At 36.0% G+C, this 20,080-nt stretch overlaps 1 protein-coding gene across 5 annotated transcripts in view; it reads right to left on the bottom strand.

Annotated features, from left to right (window-relative positions):
• Positions 1-20,080, bottom strand: part of Map3k5 (mitogen-activated protein kinase kinase kinase 5) — a 200,553-nt gene that overhangs the window by 86,651 nt on the left and 93,822 nt on the right. For all 5 annotated transcript variants that reach the window (XM_015501602.2, XM_048798823.1, XM_048798814.1 and 2 more), the window contains exons 8-10: positions 14,332-14,444; positions 6,045-6,204; positions 3,571-3,724 (exon numbers count right to left, since the gene is read on the bottom strand). In XM_015501602.2, the coding sequence (XP_015357088.1) occupies positions 3,571-3,724; positions 6,045-6,204; positions 14,332-14,444 (427 nt within the window). The remainder of the gene's footprint in view (positions 1-3,570; positions 3,725-6,044; positions 6,205-14,331; positions 14,445-20,080) is intronic.

Genomic DNA, 20,080 nt, shown 5'->3' on the forward strand with positions numbered 1-20,080 from the left:
GGTTTTTTCTTTTTTTAAGGAATGAACTCCAAGCAATGAATTTTCCTCTTAGAACTGCTTTCAATGTGTCCCATAGATTCCGATATGTTGTGTCTGTGTTTTCATTAATCTCTAAGAATTTTTTAATTTCCTCCTTGATGTCTTCTATAACCCATTGATCATTCAGTAACCTATTGTTCATTCTCCAAGTGATGTATTCTTTTTCCTTCCTTCTTTTATCGTTGATTTTCAGTTCCATTCCATTATGATCAGATAGGATGCATGGTATTATGCACAGGGTAACAGTTAACTTCTTGGAGGAATGAGAACGAATTATGATAATGAGATAAATAAGAAATAGATACAGTAAATGTTTTCTCATATAGGACAACCTAGGTTTTAATCAGATCCATTTCAAAAGAAGAATAGTTATCCTCCCATTCAAGACTATGCAGCCTTGAGAGGTGTGAACCACAGAGCAGGATGCTACTCACAAAACACAGGGCCAATAAGAAACATAGTAGAAGTCTCCTTTCTCTATGCAGTGAGCACAGATGGCAAATTCCAGATGTAGTCACAAATGACTACCCAAATATTGATCCTATTTTTCTACTGTATTATCAACTATATTGAGTTTTTTTTTAAACAACCCTCCATGCTTTCATTATTTTTAAAAAAATACCTTTGCAGTGATTAATCCTCCTGTAATTTCTATTGACTCTGGAACTTCTTGGGAGACTTACATTTTCTGGAATTCACAAAACATGAACTATAAGAACACTCTGCAACTTGTTTGGAAATATTCCTGTTATGATGCATATGAGGTTGCCCCCATCTTCTGTATGAAGCAAATTTGATCTCTTTTTAAGTTCCTTTGCTTTATAGTTGTGATAGCACTTTAAAAAAGATACTACATTATTTCATGTCTTTAAAAAAATGTTTAAAATATGACCTACATAGAGAGCATTGCAAATGGTTAAAAACAAAGTCATATGAAAATATTATGCCCTAAAAGAATTCTTCATGTCACAAATGTTTTACTTTGATGATGTCCCTTTGATTTAATTTAGGATGCTTTTAGAAGGATACTTGGTGTTTGTAATAATCTTTGAAGACCTTAATTTATAAAAAAGGAAAAAAAAGAAAGCTCAACTTCACAAGAGCTAGAAGACAGTTTTGCACTCTGTATAACAGCCAAATATAGGAAAGCAATTTGGAAAACATAAGTTATGAATTCTAATGTCATTGAAATGAGTAGAAAATACTGCATTTTACAGTCTTTTCAGTAAACTATTGCCCCCAAATAAACCACTAAGTTCCAAGAAGGAAATGGATTGCTGGAAAAAAACTAAATGATATATCATAAGTGAATACAAGATAAAATGACAAATACCTTTGTACCGCCCACCCACAGGTAACAAAATGTTAATGTACTGCCATATTTGCTTCAAAACTTTTCTTAGAGAAATAAAATTCTACAGAAAAAGTTGAGGTCCCCATTGTTCTTTATATGATGCTATTATCCCCCTCACACAAGATTTCCAAAAGCACTTAATTCCTTCTGCCCACCAGCCATCTCTAAAAAACGCTCATGCCTCACACCTTTCCAATGAATTCAACAGGCAAAAAATGATCTCATTTTAATTTTTACTTTCTTGACTATCCTCTATGGTTAATTATTATTTTCATATAATTGCCAATTTTTCTTTTTTCTTTTTTTACCATTTGCAGTTTTTGTTTTGCTTAGGCAAACTGACTATTTTACAGAATTTGTATTAAATATTTTCTCCCTATTGAGTAGTTTTCTATTTGATTTGTTTATGAATTTTTTTTACTGAACAAAATTTTCTTTTAACTTAATTTTTTGGCATTGTTGGGGCTTGAACCTAGAACCTCATTCAGGTTAGGCAAATGCTCTATCACAGAGCTACATCCCCAGCCCCTCTATTTTTTGGGGGGCAAGGGGGTGCCAAGAATTGAACTCGAGGGTACTCAACCACTGAGCCAAATCCCCAGCCCTATTCTGTATTTATTTAGAGACAAGGTCTCACTGAGTTGCTTAGTGCCTCACTGTTGCTGAGGCTGGTTTTGAACCTGCAATCCTCCTGTCTCAGTTTCCCAAGCCTCTGGGATGAGAGGCATGCGCCACCACGCCCAGCCCCCTCCATTTTTTAATAAAATTGAATTGGTGCATATTTTCCTTTGGGACTTAATTGGTCCTTTCTTACCTAATCCATTCATACTTACAATTTCCTAACTTCTCACTTATTATTTTCTGTGTTTTACTGTTTTTTTACATTCACTTATTTACATTACAACAGACTAATTCACACTGAACTAATTTAAGTTAGTTGGCAATAGCTAATATGAATGGGTTCCTTTCATGGCCAGTTTTCTAGCTGATCAAGTCCACAGTCAATTAAAGGCTGAGTTGTGTGCTGTCTTCTTTCACCACCTTTTTTATTGCCACTCAAAGCACCAGTGAAAAGCAAGCTGCCAGCTCACCCTAAGAAAAGGATTTTCCTTGGTTGCATATTATCTAGACTAGAAAATTAGCTGAAGTGTTTTAGTTTAAAAGCCTTTTCAATGAAGGAGCCTGCTGAGCTCAAGGCTTTCTGTGGAAGACAGAGTAAAGAATGTTAATACCACCAATGGATTTAATTAAATGAAGCAGATGATCCTATCAACAAAACCAAGGTTTTTACAGGAAGAATTGAGAACTGTCACCACCTGTGAGTATGAAAGATTGAGATTAGAGAGCGCAAACCTGAAAGATTTATGCCATCACTTTGACATGGGAAGAAATTGATACACATAGTGAGTTGCCATAATTCCCAAAATGCATGCCAAATCCAAATTGCTCTGGATGGTATTCTGCAAGCTATCAGGGTAGATAGGAATGGCACCAGCTGAAAAGATGACAAATACATCTAAAAATGTTATGTGTGTGTTTGTGTGCATATGTGCATAAAATATATATTTATACATACATATATAATTGTATAACACACATTTATATATAAAGTCAGCTAGAGACCAGCCAAAATGAGTTGTAGATCCAAAAGAAGTCATCATTTCCCATGGTCAAAGCATTATAAACAGTGACTGGGGATCCTACTTGGGGTTTCTCTGACTCATGTGTAATTCTGACCCAGTTGGGTAAAAAAAAAGTGGTAGAGATGATAGTCTAAACAAGACAGTTGAGCCTGATCATTTCCACCATACTAATGGTGATAAAGCTGAAGACAATGTCAACAAAACTGGACTATTTAATAACAGCATCCACCCACTGGGCTGGAGCTGCCTTGCCTTGCTGAGCTAAGAGGCCATCTTTTCACTGTTTTACAAGCATACCTAAGGGACCACCCAAATTCTATGATAAAAATACAAATGTATCTCATTTCTCTAATTTGGAGAAGTTATTTTAAAAAGTAAGGTAAAGCAAACCAGATTGCAGAAAATATATATGTGAGCAAGGTGACAGCAGTCTTAGGGCATGAAAATCAGTATGCCATTACTATTATAATCAGAATGCAAGATGATCAAGAAACAACACAGAACAAAACTTGGATTTAAATAAAGGGTACTCACTGGAAACCTAACTACAGTAACATCTGTTTTTGTGGCTTCAACCAGGAAATCCATCCAGAAGTCTACAAGTTCCTGCTTGGCTACAGGCTGTTCCGTGGTCAGCTTCACAAAATGTTTATATATCAAAATGGTCTCTACAATAGACTTGAGGTACCTGAGAGTTAAAATATATAAAGCATATCACTTGCAAATTTAGAATCACCTGTTTCCACGTATCCTGGTTTTACTCTGTAACCACAATATATATGACATTAATAATTATGCATTCAGATTCACCTCTTTGTTACATATCATGTACTTTCACATATTGTCTCATTTAAATCTCAAAAAAATTCAATAACATGGGCTTTTATCTGCATTTCAGAGATGAGGAAACTGAGGCTTAGAAGGCTTAAATAAATTGAACTGGGGGCATACATTTACTTAAAACACAAATTTTTAAATATATTAAATATTTTAATATAAATATATTCTATTCAAGGACAAGGTGAATGCACTTATTTTAAACATGCTTCTTTGAGAAACATTTCTAAAACAGACTACTCATAACAGATTATTTTGCTTCAAAGCAATTGAGCTTCTATAATGTACAAATATTCTCATCTAAGATAGATACTACCTCAAAAGAAAAGGTTAGGAAAAATAAGGAACAAGATAATTATACTAGATAATGACTACTGTAGGCACTTTGTAGATGACAAACATAGGAGATAACATTCCATAAAAATTAAGTTAATGGAAACCTGAGGCACTGTTTTGTGGCTGTTATTACTATTACATAAAATGGTATCTGTTCTCCTGTTATCAGAAACCAGGGCTCCTAAAGCTACAGCTGTTTGTACCTGTGCTTCAGTCTATTTCTCTGCCACCTGGATAGTCACAGAAAAGAAACAGCAAATTTGGCTGAATGTAATACATACATTCACTGGTTCGTGTATTTCATATCATTTGTTAAATGCTTATTTTGGACATGCTACTGGCTCAGGTTGCATTCTATACAGTGAAGGCAAATGTAAAAAAGTATCGTAACGCCATGAATAAATACTAGTGGAGACATAACTGAACAGCCATCCAGCTAAGGGGAACCATACAAGCAATACCAGCAGAAGCTTAACTAAAGAACGACAGGAACAAGAAAGCAAGGCCTTGGGTGTGAGGCAGGGTTCAGGTATGCGTCTGCTTTATGAGCAGATGTGATTTATGAGTGTCCCAGGGTAGATAAGAGGGCTGCAAGAGGCACCTAAGACACACAAACACTTAAAACTGCACTTTGGCATGTTTGCTCTGAAGAGAACAGTGAGAACCCTGGGACGTGACAAGAGCTGAGGTCCAGACGGCTAAGGGAAAACCCTGTTTGCCCAGCTAAGAGATGGACTGTGAGGAACCACTGAAGGATTTCCAGGGACTTGCATTTTAGAGAGATGGGTGTGGGAGTGATGTGGGGGAAGACTGGCCAAAGGAGGAGACCTGGAGGTGAGGAAGTCCTGCAGGGAGCCATGAGGGCCTCGAGACAGGGTGGTCATCTTTTCAAATGGCTCTTCTGATGTGCTCAGTCAGTGCCTGAGTTCTGATCAGCTCTAGAAAGAGCCTCTCTCTATATTGTTGTTAATCTTTTTTTTATATATTTATTTTTTTTAGTTTTAGGTAGACACAATATCTTTATCTTATTTTTATGTGGTGCTGAGGATCGAACCCAGGGCCTCATGCATGCTAGGCGAGTGCACTACCACTTAAGCCACATCCCCAGCCCTGTTGTTAATCTTTTAAAGTCTTATTATATATGATGCATAATAAAATTAGAATTCTTTTTTCAAAATGGTCCTAAATGCAGGAGAAATTTTTTTTTCATCATCTCAATGCCATATAGGACGTGAAAATCATCCTTTAATTTGAAAATCCAAAGATAATTGCCACGGTCACTTTATGTACCTCCATATATGCACAAATTAATGATAAGACTTGGTTTAATTCCAAGAACAAAAGTTTGAAATTAGAAAAACACACATATGTAGGAAACACTCAAATGTGCCCATCAAAGTCTAAGTAAAAAAAAAAAAATTAAAACCAAGAATGAGAATTCCAAAATAGATCAGATCCTAAAACAAAGGCATGTGTGTTTGGAATAGAGGTCACAGAGGCTGAGATAGGCATATGGTCTCCTGGGCCCTGAATATGTACCAGATTTACAAGTATAAAATGTGTGGCCTCTGCATGGTTCATGTAGGTGACACTGGCTGACCTGGCCAGTGGATTGGTCCATGTATAGGAAAGGTCAAGTGACTTGACATCATCCATCCAAAGTCATCAGAACTTACGTTCAACATACTTTCTCTAGGAACATCAACTTTCCCCCTAAATTCTGTATTTTATTCTAAAAATAATAAAGTAATCTAATTGTCACTTTAATATATTGAGAACAATATAAAACTGCTTGTTAAAAATAGTTGTACAAACACATAAGCATTTATTATTACCATGCTGGTGTCTTCAGTTTGAAAAGCTTTTCAGATGCTTGAATGACCCTCAGGTGGTCATTCGCCAGGACACTGGCTCCCAGAAAGAATCCAACTTCCCAGTAGCTCTGGAGTTTTTCCAAGTTCCCCTTTTTGCCAAGAAGGCTACTCAGCTTCACCCCTAGGAGATTAGCAGGAAACAGAATGTTACAAACACACCACAGATGGGCACAGCGAACTCTCATTACAAAGCAAAAATAAGCTTTCATCCTCTTGTAAGACACAAGTAGTTTTAAATTTCTGATTATTAAGGTGGTTTAAGAAAATGTCTGACTAATCAGAAAAGTTACTTGGAAGAACGTGAAAATTATCCTTTAATTTGAAAATCCAAAGATAATTGCCACGGTCACTTTGTGTACATCCATGTATGCATAAATTAAAAGGTAATAATACTAAAGACATTGCTGGATAACATCCTTCCTTCTCTTATTACACCATGGATTCTTAAGTAATTTGAAAGAGAAGGTTCCTTAGGTTTTTTGTTTTTGTTTTTTTTTTTTTAAGAGAGAGTGAGAGAGGGAGAGAGAGGGAGGGAGGGGGGAGAGAGAGAGAGAGAGAGAGAGAGAGAGAGAGAGAGAGAGAGAATATTTTAATATTTATTTTTTAGTTATCGGCAGACACAACATCTTTGTTTGTATGTGGTGCTGAGGATCGAACCCGGGGCGCACGCATGCCAGGCGAGCGCGCTACCGCTTGAGCCACATCCCCAGCCCCCCTTAGGTTTTATATACTGAAACTTTGTCACTTGAAGAGTAAATGTATAGTTTATATATCTTGCAAGAACAAATAATGCCATAATAGTTAATGATTTATATATAAAAACACTAACTATACTCTTATAAAGTTATAGACTGACAGATAACTGTCTTGTTACTGTAACTTTCTATCATGGCTTGAAATCAGGTAATGTAAGTCCTCCTCCAACTTTGTTCTTTATATATAAAGAAATCGCTTCTCGAGAAGTTTGCACATGCATTTTAAAAGCATTTGTTGCTGAAAAAGAATATGTCCTTATAGACTTGTTCAATGCCACTAGTATACAATACATCAAAGATAAAAAATATTACCTGAGATTTGGGACTAGGGCAAAAAAGTAGGGCATGTCATTTCAATCTCCACATGGGGGCACAGATCACTCATGTACAGTCAAGGCAAAGTGCAGCTAGTCACTTTACTACTTCCCAGACTTAAAGAACTTTGTTAATTTGTAGATTTCTGTCCAGTACAGATGCAAATAATTTCTGTCTAGTGAAATAGATACTCCCTAAGATTTATGGCCTGTTGGACATAAACCAGCTTTTTAAAAAAAATTAAACTCAGAAATCTTATCCTAATATTTCTTTGCTAATTTGTTTTTTAATACATTAACTTCTTTTTTGCCAATTTTTAATTGGTGCATTACAGTTTTACATAATAATGAAATCTGTTGTTATATATTCATACATCTATACAATACATAATATAACAGAATAATTTGGCCAATTCCCCAGTACTTTCCCCCCTTTCCCCTGCCCCTCCCACCTCTGATCCCTTTCCTATACTGATCTCACTTTGACTTTCATGAGCTCAACCCACACCTTTTTTTTTCTTTCTTTTTGTGGTGCTGGGGATTTGAACTCAGGGCCTTGTGCATGTGAGGTAAGTAGTCTACCAACTGAGCTATATCCCAGCCCCCTCCCACATCTTTCTTTTACTTTTTCCTCTCTAGCTTTTACATATGAGAGAAACATATGACCCTTGACCTTCTGGGTTTGGCTTATTTTTACTAACATAATGGTCTCTAGTTTCACCCATTTTCTGGCAAATGACATTTCATTTTTCTTTATGGCTGAATAAAACTCTCTTGTATATATATAGCACATCATCTTTATCCATTCATCCATTGATGGACACCTAGGTTGGTCCCAAACAATAGTTTGGCTATTGTTATTTGTGCTGCTATAAACATGGGTATACATGTATTGCTGTAGTAAGATGACTTTGATTCTTCCGGGTAAATGCCAAGGAGTGGTATAGCTGCGTCATATGGTGGTTCCATGCCTAGTCTTTTGAGGAACCTCCATACTGATTTCCATTAGGATATACTAATTTACAATCCCACCAACAGTGTAAAAGTATTCCCTTTTTTCCAAATCCTATACAACATTTATTATTATTTGTATTCTTAATGACTGCCATTCTGACTGGTGTAAGATGAAATCTCAGTGTAGTTCTGATTTACATTTCCCTAATTGCTAATGATGTTGAACTTTTTTTTCATATATTTGTTGGTTATTTGTGAATACCTCAATTTCTTAAAAGGTCTTTGAACTGGATATCTACTCTTATTGGTTTCCACATAAATTGGATGTTATGGTGTAGATATGAGGCTCATGTTCAGAGGTGAGATGAGTAGATTAGGGGAGCTGTAACATAAACAGTGGATTAATCCCTTTGATGGGTTAACTGGATGCTAACTGTAGACAGGCAGGGTGTGGCTGGAGGAAGTAGGTAACCATGGGTATAACTTTGGAGTTTATATATTCTGTCCCTAGACAGTGGAGCTGCCTGACCCTGCCATGACCTGAGCATCTTTCCTTCACTGGGTCTAGACCTACAGAATCGGCTGACCATGGGTTAAACTTCTGAAATTGTGAGCCAAAATGTCTTTTCTTGCTCATCAGGTCTTTTGGTCACAATGACACAAAGCTGACTAAAACACTGGGTTAAATAAAATCTTTCACATGTGTCTATTTTATATTTCCTGAGAGTCATAATTTTACCTCCTAGAAAAACATACTTAAGACAAAATAACTGTTATGGTTTGGGTCTGGAATATCCCCAGTCTCATGTGGAAAGCGTGGTCCCCAATGCAGCAAGGTTCAAAGGTGGAGTTTATGAGAAGTGATGGATCGTGAGGGGTCTGACCTCATCAGGGGATTAATCACTGATGGCTGGATGGACTGCTGGGAGATGGGACCTGGTTGGAGGAAGAGGGTCACTGTGGGCATGCCATGTAAGAGTTGATCTTCTCCCAACCCCTCCCTTTCTCTTTCTCTGTCTCTCTTTTGCTGCTCCCTAGATACCATGAGCTGAGCACCTTTCCTCTGCCATGCTCGTCCACCGTATTTCTGCCTTGGAGACAGGTGACCATGGATTGAATCCTTTGAAACCAGGAGCCAAACAAAATCTTTCATCCTCTAAGTTGTTCTTCTCAGGTATTTTGATCACAGCAACAAAAAGTTCACTAGCACAATAATCTTTAATTTTTTTCAAGTCAAAGATGTTGATTCTTCCCGTCCACAACACAATGAGGCCAGAGCATATCTCCCTTTTGCAACAAGGAAAACCAAGCCCAGAGAGGTTTTGCAACTTATCTAAGGTCACACAACTCATAAAAAGAAGGATTAGAATCTTTTCATTTTAACTTTCCATTACAAAGAAGTTTAATCAGACATTAAAGTAGAAAATATGCTACAGTTAGGAACTGGGAGTGTATATCAGTGGTAGAGCACTTGCTTAGCATGCTCAAGGCCCTGGGTTCACTACCTAGTAAGTCAAAAAGAAAACCAAATATACATACAGATTATAATGAATGATCATATTTTTAATTGTTCACATTTGCTATTATTTCACCTCCCTGTATATTTTTGCTGAACCACTACAAATTAAATTGTAGACATCTTGACATTTCATTCATAAACATTACAAGATACCTAACAATTGCTCCTATCTTATTCCATTACTGCCTCTAATAAAAATAATAATTCCCTAATGGTATCTATTACTTAATCCTGAAAAGTTCCCTAATTGCTCCCCAAATGTCTCCTGCAGTTTTTTTTTTTTTCTAAACCACAATCCAATAAAAGATCACTTTAACTGAATTTCGGTTCTAGTGTCTCTAACTATCTTTTTAGATAATTAACCAGTCCATTTTTTTCATGACATTGACTTTTTGAAAATAGCAAGTGTACTGTCTGGTAGTGGCTCAGGAGGCTGAGGTGGGAGCATTGCAAGTTCAAAGCCAGCCTCAGCAACTTAGTAAGGCCCTAAGCAACTTAAGGAGATCCTGTCTCTAAATAAAAAAATTTAAAAAAGGGCTGGGGATGTGGCTCAGTGGTTAAGTGTCCATGGGTTTAATCCCTGGTACCAAAATAGAGGGAGAAGGGGAGGGGGAGAGGGAATATTTCACAAGAGATTCTGTGTAGCTTATCATATCAGCAGGCAAGTTGATAATCCTTGCCAGAATCAATTATTGTAACATCACCCTCTTTATCAACTTTATCCCTCTTTCAAATTGATTACTAGCATTTTCTTTTGTTTATTTGAAGAATGCATTCTCCTGAAGAATACATTTGCTATGCAGCATGCTTTAAGAAGAGATGTGTGGTGTTGAGTGCATAAACTATATTACCTCCTAAAAAGGAAGGGAAAGTAGTTAATTCTTCCCCTATAATTTCCAGTTTTCTGAGAAGGTGGCCTCCCTCTACAGACAAAAAAATAAATTGTTTTGTGGTTAGTGACAGTTTTTGGTTTTGTTTTGATTATTTTTTCTGGGTTATCTTACAGACTCATTTTTATATTTGTTAATATAAATTTTATATTCAATAATTTTTTAATGCTCATGAAAATGAGATTCAAATGATGGTTTGTCTCAATTCCAAACCGTGTTCTTTTACCACATCATATTGCTGCTGGGGACCCAAACCTATAATTCTGACCCTCTCCCATAAAATGTCTCACAGTTGAAAAATTCCACAGAAGACGAAAGAGAATCATCTTTTATTTAGCTAAAAGTTTGAATATTAGTTTTAAGGCTTATAAAGCCCCAAAAGAAAAAAAGATGCAAGATGTGGTTCTGCACTTTTAAATCCTAGTTTTCAATAGTCTAAACATCCATGACTCTTCCAAAACTGGAAAAGTAAAATAGACCCAGAGGCAGTTAGTCATAACCTTAAGCAAACACAACTAGAATGAAGAGTCTGCTACGGTCTGGACACGGTTTGAGGGCGTCTTCCAAAGGTGCATGAGCTGGCAGCTTAATCTGCAGTGCAGGGATGCTGGGAGGTGGTGGAAACTTGAAGAGGTGGAGTGGAGCCTAGGGGGAGGGAGTAGATCATGGGAGATGCCATCTTCACTGTCCTCAGAAAAGATCAAGGTAGTCCTCGTAGGATGTTCATTAGATCTCATGAGAATGAGTTGCTAAATAAGAATAAGCCTGATCCTGGAATCACACTCTAGCTTCCTGTCTCTTTTGATTTCCTGTGATTCCCTCCCTCTTACAGGTAGGTTCTCCTACCATAATGACATCCACCATGATGTATTATAACCAAGGGGTCCTTCAACAAAAACGAAATCACTGGCACCACCCAATCTTGGACTTTCAGCCTCCAAAACTAAACAGACATCATTTCTTTACAAAATACCCAGCCTCAAGTATTTTGTTATAGTAACAGAAAATGGACTAATAGAGACATTAGGCAACATATCATAACATTTGAGAATAATTTCTTACATTTGAGATTTTAAACTTAAGATATATGTTTAGAAAGCTTCAGATTCAGTGCTCATCTTATGACATTTTAATTTTTAATAGTTTTCCCTTTGTAAATACAACAAAATTTCAAAAAGCAGCTAAAGAAGGGATTTCAAAAAGGAAAATCTGATTAATTTTTCAATAATTTAAACTGTTTTGTTTGCTGGTATTGTGGATTGAACCCAGGGGGCTGTATCACTGAGCTACACATCCCTAGGTCTTTCTTATTTTTTATTTTGAGGCAGGGTCTATCTAAGTTGCTGAGGCTGGCCTTGAACTTGTGATCCTTCTGCCTCACACTCCTGAGCTGCTAGGATTACAGGTGTATACCACCCCACCCAGTGAACTCAGACTAATTTGAGTATCTGGAGTGACCAACAGAAAGAATGGAAGAAGACCATAAATTACTGAAAAATTTGATTAGAGTGTTTAATGAAAAAATGCAACCATATATCTTTAAAATACACTAAATATGTCATTAGTTTTATTTTCATTATGTTATTAATATCAATTTAATATTGTCCCACTAACTTATTTAACTAACCACCTTGAAAACCCATTTAATCTTAATATATAAAAATCAACCTATTTTAATTGGCATTAATTTACGATTGAAAAGAACTATGCTAATGAGCTACTTTTTTCATTATTGAAGGACAAACCCCATTTAGGTGTATAGCACAGTATTAGAGAAGGCTAAAACATAGTTTTTATTAAGCTAAGTTCTTACAGTGGCTAAAAATTCATCATAAAGTCATATCTTAAATCTGTGCATGCTGTAAAATTTCAAAAATTTTAAATCCAACTTCATATATTTTCAAATACTTATTCAACATGTGCTATGAGTTTTAAAAAGTTATGTTTACTTTGCAATGTTATGTTACAATTCCTCAAACCTTGGATTGCTGACTGTCTTAATTTTTACTCCACTTCAAAATGAGACTTAGAATGTATATTTTTCAAGCAAGTATTAACTGCTTTACCTACAAATGTAAAACCAATGTCAAATCCTATGAGAATTTACTCTTTGACCAAACTTCACTTTGAGTTCTAAGAACAGAGCAATAAAAATTATTAACATAAAAGGGTTTTTGGGTAGAGATCTAAAATAAATCTTAAATACAATATTTTACTCTAATTTCTGAAAAGCACAAGTTGTAATATATTTTCTCTGATTTCATTTACCAATGAAAAAATATTTAAAATAGAGCTTTCTGCCTTTAATACCACTGCAGTCTAGTAGTGATAAGTTATTTTTTAATTCTTTTAGACTGAGACTTAAAAAAATTATTACTTGGGCTGGGATTATGTATGGCTCAGCGGTAGGGCGCTCGCCTAGCACGGGCACGACCCAGGTTCGATTCTCAGCACCACATAAAAATAAAGGCATTGTGTTGTGTATATCTACCAAAAAAAAAAAAAAAAGATTCTCTCTCTCTCTCACTCTCGCTCTCTCTTTAAAAAAAATTATTATTACTATACTCAAACTATCTTCCTGCAAAAATTTCCTAGAACATTACATAAGAATATCTTATAAATTCTTCCCAAATAATATTTAAAAGCCCAGGACTCATTTTTCTTTAAAGAAAATTATAACATTCCCCAGTTTAAAACTTTAAAGGAAAATTTTCTTCTACAATGCATAGCTTTATTAAGATCAATTTTTTTTTCTCTTCTGAAAACTAAAGCCAAAGACTTCTATGTCTGTAATAATAACTCCTCCAAGAGTTATTATGGAAAGAGGGCAGTCAGACACTCAAGAGAACAAAATCTGATTACCACAGATGGTATTCTAGCATCCAAAAATCTTTTTAAAAAAGTCAAAGTCAAAACGAAGAAAAATCACTCAAAATTTATCTACAAAGACAACCTAATTTTTTGTTTTGTTTTTGTTTTTTGATACTAGAAATTGAACCCAGGGTGCCAGCTACATCCCCAGCCTGGTGTGGGTTTTTTGTTTTGTTTTGTTTTGTTATGTTTTTTTATTTTAAGACAGGATCTCACTGAGTTGCCTGTGGCCTGGCTAAGATGCTGAGGCTGGCTTTGAACTTGTGATCTCCTGCCTCAGCCTCCGGAGCTGCTGGAATTACAGGCATGTGCTACCACACCCAGCAAAACACCCTTTTTCAGATTCCAAAAACAGGTCAGCAGATGGGACACTGTCTACACATAAGAGACAAAATTATCATGATGACAATTCAGAGACGGACTCTAAGACCAGTCACTGCCAAGACTGCCATCTACTTGACCTGTTCCAGGAACTTTGGAGGTTCCACTACCAACATCCATGAAGCCACAGGGATGGGTGTGTTAAAAAAACAGAAAAAGGAAATAGAGGTATGATCTTCATTTTTATTTTAAAAAGCTCTGGGAAAACACAATCTTAAATAGGAAACTGATGTTCCACAAAACATTTACCTTATTTGGGAGTTGGTGGCTGAATGTAGGGCCCCCAATATCATCAATATTAGTTTAAGCTAGAACAATAAATATTAAACAGGGGCTTTTAGAAACAAGTAAAATAAACTAAAACCTGAATTATATTCTAATATCAGAATTCATCAGAATTCATACCATAGTACGAAATTTGAAGCAAGGAGATATAATAAACCTTTTTCCCCCAGGAAGTCAGATGAGATAGCAAAAGAATTTATCCACTCATGTTTCTGTTTCCTTGTACCAAGTTTAGGCCTAGTTTCTTGATTTCCACATAAAATATCAAGCTGTAATTACCAACTTTCCGAAGCTCAAAGGAAGATTCAAACTGGTGCCCAGCTGCTAGGAGAAGGACCGCGTAATTAATTCCTGACTGTAGTGTTGGCTCAGATTCAAATGCCTTTTTGAACCTAAAAGAAAAAAAAAAAAAAAAAAGACCAAATGTACAAGTTTACTTTCTCAATCATGAAACCCTGGGTGAGCAATGACTTCTGTTTGCATAACTCCAGTGCCTGGGCAAAAAATATTCCACTGGCCTTCACCCCAGAGTCCAGTGTGCTATTAGGATTTAATGCTTAAGTAACTGCATATCCTTGTCCCCATCCCTGTTTCATTCCCTACTTAATGTACCCTCAACCTAGTGACCCCAGGCTTTTAAAACAATCCTCTCAATTGTCTACTAGAAATGCATGAATGTACCAAGAATAAGGTAAAAAAAACGAAACCCCTAAACATACTTTAAGAAGACACAGCATAGAAGTGGGTCATCTGGAGAACATACTGAAAGGACAAGAGTGACATTGAGGTAACAAAAAATGTCAATTACAGGAAGAAACTAAGAAAATCAGAGATTGTGCCTCTGCATATTAATTTTGGCTCAAAGAGTATCAGAACCCATTTCTGAATATGCATGAAACAGAATATCAACCTTTGAAAACACTTCAGCATCTGAAAGGACTTCAGTGTTTGAATATGCACTGTATTTTCAAGGTAACACTTCCTAGGAGCCATTCAAGGGCTTCCACACATAAATCATTAAATAGGCAATGATATTCAATATTATTTTAATTGGGCCTGCGGAGAAGAAAATGAAAATAAATATCCTAGTGATTACTAGAGTCCATCTGATACAAACGCACAAAAAATGAAATCTTTATTTTAAGAAAAATCATAGTGAGGAAAATAAATTTATAATAAGTGACCATTTGAAGACCCCAAAACAGATTATTTAGGAAAAATACATTATAATTCCAACAGAAAGGCTATCCCGACTCAAAGCATCCCTGTGTAAATGAAAGGCAGAAATAGCAAAAATGATGGAAGGCACAATAGTATGTAAAATATTATTGGCTTTTTAAAAATATACTTAATACTTCCCATATTTTAAAATAAGTTAAACATCAACAAAAAGATGAAGAAATATATTTTTCTGAATATTGAGGATGCAGGGCCTCTTTTAAGGGTCTCAATTTTCATGCCAATAAACATGTGAATATTTATTATGTTAACAGAATTAAAAGCTTGGGGCTTAATGGGTTAAGTTGAACAAACATCTCTAAATGGAAACCAAAGTCAAACAAGTATTCATCTTAACTAGTTGGCTCTGATAGTTTTGTACCTGTGGAATATGAAAAAAAAAAATTTCCAACTGCATCACTACAGGTGATGAAAAAGTATGTTTATCTTTTTAGAAGTATAACTGTTTCCATCTTAAAATGGAAAAAGTATGTGCCAGACTGCTGACATTCAAAGTCATATCAAGGAGAGATATGACTTAAAAATCTTTGATTTTTTTAAAATCTTAACTTGGTCTCTGTTTAGAGGTTGAGTTCCAACAAAAATGGATTTAGGAGAAGACAGAAGTTATATTTTTTTTTTTGTCTAATTCATATGAAGATACACAATATGTTCAACAAATTTTTGCTTTCCTTGAAACCAAAGAATATAAAATGTTACTCTTAAAGATATAGAAAGGAAGATTCAAAAAGCAAATTATGCACATCAACAAATATTAACTGAGATGGAATCTCAGTGTAGTTTTGATCTGCATTTCTAGAGATATTGCTAGAGATTTCATCTGTGAACTGTCTGGTTCCTTAGCCTATTTATTGATTAGGGTATTTGTTTTTTGGTGTTAAGTTTTCTGAGTTCTTTGTATATCCTGGAGATTAATGCTCTGTCTGAGGTGCTGGTGGTAAAGATTTCCTCCCATTCTGTAGGGTCTCTGTTCATCATCTTGATTGTTTCCTTGCTGTGAAGAACCCTTTCAGTTTGATACTGTCCCATTTACTGACTCCTGATTTTACTTCTTGTGCTTTAGGAGTTTTATTGAAGAAGTTGGTTCCTAAGCTGACATGGTGGAGAGTTGGGCCTACATTTTCTTCTAGCAGGTGCAGAATTTCTGGTTTAATGCCTAAGCCCTTGATCCATTTTAAGTTGAGTTTTGTGCAGGGTGAGAGATAGAGGTTCAATTTCATTCTTCTAAATATGGATTTCCAGTTCTCCCAGTACCATTTGTTGAAGAGGCTATCTTTTCTCCAATGTATGTTTATGGTGCCTTTGTCTAGGATGAGTTAACTGTATTTATGTTGGTGTGACTCTGTGTCTTCTAATCTGTTGCACTGGTCTTCATGTCTGTTTTGGGACCAATACCATGCCATTTTTATTACTCTTGCTCTGAATATAATTTAAGTTCTAATATTGTGATGCCTCCTGCATCATTTTTCTTGCTAAGAATTGCTTTGGCTATTCTGGGCCTCTTGTTTTTCCAAATGAATTTTGTGACTGATTGCTTTTTCTATTTCTATGAAGAAAGTTATTGAAATTTTAATAGGAATTGCATTAAATCTGTATAGCACTTAAAATGGTAATATGACCATTTTAACAATATAAATTCTTCCTATCCAAGAGCATGGGAAATCAAAACTACACTGAGATTCCATCTCACGCCAGTCAGAACAGAAATTACCAGGAATATAAGCAACAATAAATGTTGGCGAGAATGTGGGGGAAAAGGTACACTTATACACTGCTGGTTGGACTGCAAATTGGTGCAACCATTTTGGAAAGCAGTATGGAAATTCCTGAGAAAACTTGGAATGGAACCAACATTTGACCCTGTATCCCACTCCTTGGTTAAAATCCAAAGGATTTAAAATCAGCATACTACAGTGATGCAGCCACTTCAATGTTTAAAGCAGCTCAATTCACAATAGCCAATTTATTCAACCAACCTAGGTTCTCTTCAACAGATGAATGGATAAAGAAAATGTGGTATGTATACACAATGGAATATTGCTCAGCCATAAGGAAGAATGAAATTATGGCATTTGCTAATAAATGGATGGAACTGGAGAATATCATGCTAAGTGAAATAAGCCAGTTCCAGAACAACAAAGACAGAATGTTCTCTGTGATATGCAGATGCTAACCCACAACAAGGGAGAGGAAGATTATAAGTTCATTGGACTAGACAAAGGGGAATGAAGTAAAGGGAGTGGGGATTGGAACAGGAAAGACAGTAAAATGAATTGCCCATATCTGTCCTATCCTCATACATGAATGTAAGACCAATGTAACTCCACGTCATGTACAACCACAATAATGAGATCCTAACTGGAAAAAGCTGTACCTATTCTATGTATGTATGATATTTCAAAATATGCTCTACTGTCATGTAAAAAAATTAAAAATATATTTAAAAAAAACAAATATTATTTCCTATGTGTCCAAACAAACAAAATGAATATTTGAGCTTATGTCTGTTTTTCTGCTACTATAAACAATGTATATTTTCATTTAAGTAAAAATGCAAATACCAATAACATTATTATTTTTCTAGGGCTTACATCACCTCATGACAGCAACCTGAATACTGAGGAAAAAATCTTAACATTTCCTGCATTTTCCAGAGATTAAAATAGCATGCAGGCTTATTACTGAAGAAGTAAAATCTCATCATATATCACTAATATGTCACAAAGGAAAAGTGGGAGTTCTCACAAACTGTGAAAGTACAGTATTTCTTAACAGATATTTGCCAATATCAAAATCTAGAATTTTAACTATGAACTTTCCAAGTTACTTCTCTGATATCCCTTCCACTGTGGGATCAAAAGAGTCAATGGTTGAAATGTTTTGGGCTGTTTGAGGTGATTTGTTCCCTTGCTTGATAAAGAAAATGTGGTAAATATGCACAATGGAGCCATAAAGAAGAACTCAGCCATAAAGAAGAATGACTTGATGGCATTTGCTGGTAAATGGAGACCAGGAGGCCAAATGAAATAAGCTAGACTCAGCTAAAAGTGAAATGTTTTCTCTGGTTTGCAGAAATAAGTCCAAAATAAGGGTGGGGGCAGGAGGGAGACAAAGAAGAATGTAGAAAGGGAAAAGATATGTGTTGGGGGGTTCCATCAAAATAGAAGAAAGATCAGTGGAGTAGATGAAGGGAACTAAGGGGTAGGAAGAAGAGACAGGATAAGGAAGAACAGCAGAATGAATGTGACCTTACTTCCCTTGTGCACATATATGAATATACCAGAATAAATCTCACTATCATGTATATTCACAAGACACTGACTATTAAAAAAAAAAAAAAACTAAAAGTAAATGGCATAAAGATCAGCAGAGTAGAAGGAAGGGAACAGTGAGAGGGAGGAGGGGAGGAAAACAGGAAGCACTGGGGATTGAATTAGAGCAAACTATATTCCATGCTTTTATAATTATGTCAGCATGAATCCTAATGCTACGTATAACTAAAAAGACCCAATGGAAGGAAAAAAAAAACAATTATGTATATCTGCTGGCACAGAAATTATACATTTATTTACCAACTTGTACCAAGAAAAAGCACTAACTACATAATCATAAATTTAATTACAGGGATATCTGTTACAAGACAAAAAAAATAATAAGTTTAAATTTCCAATAATAATATACAGGGTAATATGGAGTACAGTATATTCTAAATGTTGGAAAGCTAAGTAGACTTCTGTACTGTAGAAGAACAGTGAACGTGGAGAGGAAAACTTGGTGTTCCTGGTATGAGGTAGTATTGGCTTCTACACAGAAGCCATCAGTCCTGCCAGAACAACTGGGTAGGGGGATACATACCAAAAACATATTTTTATAGACTTTGAAGATCTATGGAAACAACAACAAAATCATCGAAATAAAACTCCAGAGAGGGACATGCCCTTCTAAGATGAGAGGCCTTGCTGCTGGCCATGCTGCATTAGCTGGTTCTGACTAAAGATTAGACTCAGCCCTGGCAGAGGCAGAGTAACTCTGCCTACCAGAAAAATGAGGGACTAGTGGGTTTCTTGACAAATGCAGGGGTTTTTAACTGGAGGAGCCTCTTCCCTGTGGTTCCGGTTCTCTCCAGGAGACACATGTTGAATGCTGGGCTGAATAAGAGGCTGGTGGTGGAGTAAGGCTGGATGGCAAGGTGAAACCTCCCCATGTCTGACAGTGCTCAAGACTAAAGTCCATTAGGTAAAGGAGGCTGGAAAATACCTATAAAATTTCTCCCTTTTAGGGAATTTACCAAAATTTGGAGCTAAGGGATATGTGAGAATAAAGAGCAAAACCCCAAAAGGCAGGCATGAAATCTCTCATGGTATTTCAGAGATCAGGAGATAACAGACCCACTGAACTCTCAACCAAAAGCCAAAGAGGGTCACAACCAAGAAATAGGTACAAAACAGAGATAGACTGAGTCAACTAAAATTGAAACCCAGACTCAAACCAAACTGCGTGTGTTGAGGTAAACCACTTCTTAGACTATCTGGTTATCAGAGGAAAGGACGGCCTCTGTGAGAGAAAATAAAATCATCTTCAGTCTCAATAATTCTGAAATACAAAATGTCTGGTACACAACAAAGAATTAGGAGATGTGCAAAGAGCCGGGAAAATGTGACCCATGAACAAGAACAATATAGATGGGAAAAGCTGACTGTTTGATAATTTAGATGTCGGGTTTGGAGAGAAGGACTTGGCAAGGAAAGTGGGGTGTGGTGGTGCACACCTGTAATCTCAGTCACTTGGG

This window comes from Marmota marmota, unplaced genomic scaffold, assembly GCF_001458135.2.
Source record: "Marmota marmota marmota unplaced genomic scaffold, marMar, whole genome shotgun sequence".
In the NCBI taxonomy this organism is placed as follows: domain Eukaryota; kingdom Metazoa; phylum Chordata; class Mammalia; order Rodentia; family Sciuridae; genus Marmota; species Marmota marmota.